This window comes from Arachis ipaensis, chromosome B8, assembly GCF_059453495.1.
Source record: "Arachis ipaensis isolate K30076 ecotype BB chromosome B8, ASM5945349v1, whole genome shotgun sequence".
NCBI lineage: Eukaryota > Viridiplantae > Streptophyta > Magnoliopsida > Fabales > Fabaceae > Arachis > Arachis ipaensis.
Window position 1 is genome coordinate 109,624,311 of NC_142443.1, and position 7,978 is coordinate 109,632,288.

At 35.4% G+C, this 7,978-nt stretch overlaps 1 protein-coding gene and 1 long non-coding RNA gene across 3 annotated transcripts; both read left to right on the top strand.

Annotated features, from left to right (window-relative positions):
- Window positions 1-2,426: 2,426 nt before the first annotated feature.
- LOC107611271 (aspartic proteinase CDR1-like) lies at window positions 2,427-3,767 on the top strand. Its single transcript, XM_016313219.3, has one exon. The coding sequence runs from the start codon at window positions 2,427-2,429 to the stop codon at window positions 3,744-3,746; it is 1,320 nt and encodes a 439-aa protein (XP_016168705.1). The 3' UTR covers window positions 3,747-3,767.
- A 1,526-nt stretch (window positions 3,768-5,293) lies between these two features.
- LOC110265988 (uncharacterized) lies at window positions 5,294-7,978 on the top strand. Of its 2 annotated transcripts, XR_015895926.1 has the most exons (3): window positions 5,294-6,064; window positions 6,780-7,213; window positions 7,302-7,978. It is a non-coding gene; the product is annotated as an uncharacterized LOC110265988 (long non-coding RNA). The 2 variants fall into 2 exon arrangements; XR_002352741.2 differs by having other exon boundaries at window positions 6,780-7,978.

A 7,978-nucleotide genomic window follows, 5' to 3' on the forward strand; every position in this document is an offset into this window, starting at 1 on the left:
ACTATTGTATTAGACATCTTTGATCAGTTTTATGCTATCTTAGACTTTCATGGGGGCTGGCCATTTGGCCATGCCTGAACCATTATCACTTATGTATTTTCATATGGTAGAGTTTCTGCACTCCATAGATTAAGGTGTGGAGCTCTGCTGTTCGTCAAAGATTAATGCAAAGTACTACTTTTTCTATTCAATTCAACTTATTCCGCTTCTAAGATATTCATTCGCACTTCAACCTGATTGTGATGAACGTGACAATCATCATCATTCCCCCACGAACGCGTGCCTGACAACCACTTCCGTTCCACCTTAGATTGAATGAGTATCTCTTGGATCTCTTAATCAGAATCTTCGTGGTATAAGCTAGATTGATGGCGGCATTCATGAGAGTCCGGAAAGTCTAAACCTTGTCTGTGGTATTCCGAGTAGGACTCTGGGATTGAATGACTGTGACGAACTTCAAACTCGCGAGTGCTGGGCGTAGTGACAGACGCAAAAGGAGGGTGAATCTTATTCCAGTATGATCGAGAACCTCAGATGATTAGCCGTGCTGTGACAGAGCATTTGGACCATTTTCACAAGAGGATGGGATGCAGCCATTGACAAGGGTGATGCCTCCAGACGATTAGCCATGCAGTGACAGCGCATCGGACCATTTTCCAGAGAGGATAAAAAGTAGCCATTGGCAACAGTGATGTCCTTACATAAAGCCAGCCATGGAAAGGAGTAAGACTGATTGGATGAAGACAGCAGGAAAGCAGAGGTTGAGAGGAACGAATGCATCTCTATACGCTTATCTGAAATTCTAACCAATGAATTACATAAGTATTTCTATCCTTATTTTCTATTTATTATTAATATTCGAAAACTCCATAACTATTTGATATCCGCCTGACTGAGATTTACAAGGTGACCATAGCTTGCTTCATACCAACAATCTCCGTGGGATCGACCCTTACTCACGTAAGGTTTATTACTTGGACGACCCAGTGCACTTGCTGGTTAGTTGTATCGAAGTTGTGAATGAAAAACGATTTATTAAGACGTGCGTACAGAGTTTCTGGTGCCGTTGCCTGAGATCACAATTTCGTGCACCAGCTATATAGAATATTTTGGATTCTGGATTCTGTAATTCTGGATTTTTGAATGTTATATTCAATTTTGTAATATGGATTATCTTTATGATGGGAACAATGGAATACTTAATGATGATTATGATTACTAATGAGTAGTGTCTTTATTTAGTTGAAAACTTGTTTAATTTTTGAATGCTATATTCAATTTTTGATTATATATTGAATTTTTTTTATAATTTCACTGTATATTTAATTAAATCGGTTTGACTACGGTTCGACCCTGGTTGAACCATTGAACCAGTCACTTGACCGGTTCAATGATCGGTCCAGTTCTCGCAACCTTGCTTGCAACGTTGCTGAAAACCCAGCAAGCTTGTGTTCATCCCCATACTTAGAATGAAAGGAACACAGTGCAAAACAATAAATAGAGGAGCGCATGGGAAAATGAAGCTTAAGGAAGAAATTCTATGTAAATCATCATACCCCTGAGCACGACAAAATTTACATGGAATCGAATTTGTGGGGACATTTAAGGGGCGCAGGCCCTGCTACTCCAACACGGGGTGATGGTGATGGATTTGGGGAGGTGGAGGAGGGAAGGGTACACAAAGAGGATAGAGAGGTGGATGGAGGTTCAGAAGAGCGCACGAATCTACGAGCTCGGGTCCTTGCCGCCATTCCTTCTGGTGTTTGCGGGATATGTGATGCCAATCGAGCACCGGTGGAACCAGCATGGATTGGGAGGTGATAACGTTAAGGGAAGCTGCTGGGACCTCCACGCTGGCCCGGTGAGCCTCCTGCATTGGTCCGACAGCGGGAAGCCATGGACCCGATGAGCCTTCTGCCTTGGGAATTAGGGTTCATCTATTTAGGGACTAATTTGAATTGTTCTAAAAGACTTATCTTGTCAGCAACAAAAGGATATTACTTGGCGTCCGCCACGTCGGCAGATAACGGGACACGTCAGCGAACGTTTGTCATCTCAGCGAAGGAAATAATGACGGAAGGACGGACTTGATCATGTTGGTTATCTTTCGGGGACGAATTCGATTAATTTTATTTTTCGGAGACGAAAATGAAGATCGGAGTATCTTTTAAGGACGATTTTGACTATTAACTCTCCTAACTAATAAATAATAATTAATAATTAATATTACTCTCTAACCTACGTATAAATGGTCTTTATCACTAGGCTATAATAATAATAATAATAATAATAATAATAATAATAATAATAATAATAAATCATAACTTCTCACTTTCCACATTCCCCAATCAAGGAAAATGAGAAGGTGGATCCACTCTATATAATCATAATTCACCTTTCTTCACTCTCATTCCCGAAGGAAAAAAATGGCAACTCGTGATCACTATCTTCTTGTGCTACAATTAACAACCTTATTCTGCTTTTCTCACTCACTCGATAGTAACGGTGGCTTCAGTGTGGAACTCATCCACAAAGACTCACCAAAATCCCCATTCTACAACCCCTTTGAAACCCCATTCCAAAGATTAAGCAAGGCTTTTCAACGCTCCATGAACCGTGTGAAACGCTTTTACCCACATTCAAAAGCGTTGTCAAATGCACCACAAGCGGACATAATTTCAAACCAAGGAGAATATCTCATGAGATATTCAATTGGGACCCCACGAATTGAGATCTTAGGCATAGCTGACACAGGAAGTGACCTTATTTGGTCACAATGCAAGCCTTGTGATGATTGTTATAACCAAACAAACCCAATCTTTGACCCTTCAAATTCCACAACATACAAATCTATTCCTTGCAACACAAGGGTGTGTGAATCATTGGTACAATCTTCTTGTGCTAAAACAACAAATGAGTATTCTACTTGTGAATACAGTATGTCCTATGGTGATGGTTCATACTCCATTGGTGGTCTTGCATTTGACACACTCACACTGGGCTCAACCTCAGGTAGCCAAATTTCATTCCCCAACATATCAATCGGTTGTGGCCACAACAATCATGGAACCTTCGACTCGAATGGTTCCGGGATTGTTGGGTTAGGTGGTGGTTCTGTCTCGCTCCCTTCCCAAATCGGCCCTTCAATAGGGTTCAAATTCTCGTACTGTTTGATTCCTTTCATGTATTCAAACAATACAACAAGCAAGATAAACTTCGGACAAACGGCTTTAGTTTCCGGTCCTGGGACGGTTTCCACGCCCATTGTTCAAGGTCCTATTGAAACCTTCTATTACCTTACATTAGAAGGAATCAGTGTTGGAAGAAAGAGGCTCGATTTTGTTAATGGAAAAACCAAAGTAGTTGAAGAAGGTAACATTATCATTGACTCAGGGACATTTCTAACTTTCCTTCCGGAAGATCTGTACTCGGAATTGGAGTCTGAGGTGGCATCACAGGTGAATTTGCCAAGAGTGAGGACAGAGGTGCTCAATCTTTGTTACAAGTCCCCGGGGAATAAAATTGAGGGTCCAACTATTACTGCACACTTTGGTGGCGCTGATGTTGAGTTGAACACTGCCAACACTTTTGTTAGTGTCTCTGATGGCGTGGCTTGCTTGGCTTTTGCGGCGGCCGAAAGTAACGGCGCCATATATGGCAACTTGGCTCAGGCGAACTACTTGGTGGGTTATGATATGCAAAACAAGGTTGTGTCGTTTAAGCCCACTGATTGTTCTAAAGTGTGATGATGGTTAAATTGTATTGTCTGTTCAGTTATGAAAAATTGAAAATTATGCAAAATAATTTTATAATCTATAATCTATAATCTATAATCTATATCTATAATCTATATCTATATCTATATCTATAATATATCTTAAAAAGCAGTCTTTGATTGCTGATGTGGCTTCTTCTCCTTCATTCTTGCAGTTTTTTAAATATTTTCTTTGGCTGGGTTTTCTAATTTTTTTTATTTCATTGTATATATTTTCAATGCATGTGTTATTTACTTATTTGACTGTCGTTATTCGCTATTATTTATTTTTTTTTACTATTTAGATTTAATGTACTTCTTCTCTTTAATATTTTAATAAAAAAAGTCTCGGTATATTGTCAATGCATGTGTTGTTGAATGTATTTATTTTCTTTGAAATACATAGAAAATTTTGTGATAGCTAGGGGTTATAAAGTTTCTGCTATCTCTGGTGGTAAACCTAATTAAAATCTTAGATGTTAGTTTAGCTCAATATAATATATACTAGATCCACAAGTATATATTTCCCCATTTTTTGTTCTCCATTATTTGGTCTCTATTGTTTTTTCATGAAATGGTCAGATACGGATCCAGATATCTAACAATGAAAGAGTTAAAAATTAAAATTTTGTATAATTAAATATAATATTATATATTTAATAATTGACATAATTATAATTAATTTTTTAATTAAAAAATTAATAAATATTTTTTAAATAAAGAATTATCTCAGTTTTTATAATTTTTTTATAATTTTTTTATAATTTTACATCTAATAAAATATAAAATTATTTATTTTTAAATATTTTGTTAATTAATTTACTTTAGTAAGTATTTATGTGTAGCAAGTTAAATTTGTATGTTTTATATCATTATAAAATGACATCAAATAATATAAATTAATTTTACTAATAATTTTGTTATGTAAATTTAAAATATATTAAAATATTTTTATATAATAATAGGGATAAAAGGTAATAAAAAATAATAAAAAAGAAACAACTAAATTTCTAATTAAAAAAAGAATAATATTATTATAAATAATATTAAAATATTTTTTATATGATTATAGATGTTGAAATTAATTTTAAAAAAATAAATATGAAAAGAACTCTAAATTAAATAAAAAAATACAAATAATATAAATGTATATAGAAAAATTTAAACTCTAATACATAAAGAATACTAACTCTTTATTATTAGTATGTTATTAATTTTTAGAAGAAGTATAGGGAGTTAATGGAGTATCTGTACAATATGTACAATGGGGTTTAGGGATATTCGATTCAGTAGGACATCAGATGTTTATTATCCTAATATCCGGATGGTTATTCTGGATAGTATGGATGTATTGTGTTTGAGAAATTAGTAGTATTTTATCCTAAATGTTTATTTTTTAACTCATATTGTGCCAAATAAATAGCCCATTGTACACATTATATAAATACTCTATTAACTCCCTAGCGAGATCCTAAATTTTATTCTATATAAGCATCTATTATAATAATATGAGTTTAAAATTTATTGTGGGGTCAAAGCCACTACTTGCCCCCTTGAGTCTGTCCCAGACTCCCTGTGTGTAGATGTTATTGCCAGATTGTTGCCTTCACTCTGACTCATGCATGTCGGAATTCTCCATCTTCTCTGCTCTTCATCTTGCTTCATTTTGGCTGCATTAATTTCTATTAGTTAGTCATTAGTTTCTTTATCTTTGTTTTGGATTTTTTAGTGTCAAATCATATGATTTTCTAACTGAACTGATGGATGTTGGATCTGAATATGCCAAATACTAGTGATTCTGTTGTGATATGTTGGTCTCGGGGCAAATTGCTTGCAATTGGTGTTTGGATTTGGATGTGGTCATTTTAAAAGACTCACTTTCTTTTGAAATAGGTAACAATATATCTGATATATCTAATTTATTCTGGTTTGTGAAAATACAGTTCTTTATTCCCTCTCCATACTTTCTTCCGAACCTTTTCGTAATCTAAAATCAAATTCATCAAATTAATAATTCATTTGGTGGTCTTGTTGGTGGTATCTGGACGATTGATTTCGTATCTGGGTTTCTTCGTGTGTAGACCCATATTTTTCTCCTCTTCTGCCTTTTGTTGCCCCCAAACTGTTTGTGATTTGTGCATGTTCTTTCTCATCTCTTATTTTTTTTTTCCCGAGTTTGTTCCATGATCTTTTTATTTTGGATTTGTTCGGTGCCATATATTTGTGTTTTTTTTCCTACCATCTTTTCAGGTCTAGCGTGGGTTCAATTTCTTGGAACGGCATGCACTCCAGCTTGAAACAAGCTTTGCGGTAACTATTTGTTAACTATTTCCTTCAGTTGTTTTATTCTAACCCATGTTTTTATATGTTTGTCTGTATTTATTTTATTTATCTTAATTGAGTATCTACTTTGGTCAATGTTCGTGGAAGTTATGTTTGTAATATTAAACTCTTAAGTTTCATGATATATTTTGGGTTTTCTTTCATCTCAAATCTATTTTGTGCATTTGTATTCTCATCACATCTATTTGTTATTTCATTTTCTTGCCTTTATTTTTGCTATGTTGTCACCATGTGGCTCAAATCTTTGGGTAGGCTTCGTGTTCTTTTTTTTTTTTTTGTAATCTATTTTTAGTCATCGATTGAATATTGGCACTTCGAATTTAATCATCCTTTCTTTTTTTTTTTTTTCTTTTTTTGAATGTGTTATCTTTCTATTTGTTCGTTGTGCTTACTCGATGAATGAGTTTGTGCTATATATTTCTATTCTTCTTGATCTCTATCTGTTGGTGTTTGAAATATGTAAAAAAATATTGTGATGGACTGAAATTTTGGGTTATTTGCTGTCTCTGCTCATATTTAGTGATTTTTAGATAGGTAAATAGAATTTTCAAATACCTAATAAAAATGTTTTTTTTTTCATTCGTTATTTCTTTTTCCTAATTTTATTTTTGGACCATTTATCTGTATTAGTATCTATTATTAATTATTAATCCATTCGTTTTTTTATCTTTGTCTGTGTTAGCTCATGTCGATTCAGATGATGTTGTAACCGATCCGATGGAGGTTCGATCTAAAGATACCAAAATTTATTGATTCTGCTGATATGTTAAAACGATATTGATCATTGTAACTGAATTTAAATTGATGTTGACTATCAATTTTTCATTTTTTTAACGTTAACTCTCTCTTTGAAACATATTAATTTCGTGTTATATGTTAGAGTAAATTTGTTCTACGGAATTTAATCTCTAAATAATGGCAAAGTAACTTTTCTTACCAAATTAACTTGTTTCATCCCGACCCTACTAAGAACTCCCCAGTTCTTATCCCGTATCTTTCTACGTCCCTTCAGATGGAGACGGGTGTCATCTTCTATGAACTCGAGCAGCCTTATGTGTACGAGGATCCTGTCCTTCGCAACTTCTGTATAGTGGCTGTGGAGCCTCGAGTCCGTAAGTACGTAGTTAAAGACCATCCATTTCAGCACCTATTAGCTTCACCTCTCTTTGATCCTGATGCACTGTAAGTTTTTTCGATGTGGTAGTTACATCTTGCTTCTGTTCATCATCCTTTTGATCACATGCATGGAGGTCCTATTCCAGCACAGTAGGATGGTCAGGCGGTGCCTGAGCCTGGCCCTATCGTCGATGACTACATCCCTGAGTCTCCTCCAGTAGGTTTGGATATGTGGATAGAGTCTCTTTTCTACTCACTCCACTAACCCTTTCACCATAGAGCCTATTAGGATTTCCACCGCAGCTTCTGGTATACCCTTAGCAGTTGAGCAGATTTCTCTTAGTGGTGCAGCTTCTACAGGTGACCGCAGTGATGGTAGTCCCCAGAGTACACCAAAGGTCATCGTTATTTCTGACGATAAAGACATTTAGGAGATAGAGATTGTGAATCTGATTTCTGAGGACGATGAGGATCCCGAGATGGATACAGAGATCGTGAACTTGACTTCTGACAGCGTTTAGGTAGTGGCATCGACATCTTCTTTTGGCAGTGCTTCGGTTTAGTGTTTCTCTTGTTTTAGACTCTCACTTTTGTTTTTTGAGAGATCAATTTAGAAGACTAGGCTAGTCTGAGCATCAGATTAGGGGCTTCCTATATGGGCCAGACTCCGGAGATGTTTTGAGTTGTATATATGTACATAACTGTGGGGGAGTAACTAACTTTTTTTTGGGTGCTATATATATAGTATATTATCCTGTTTGTGTA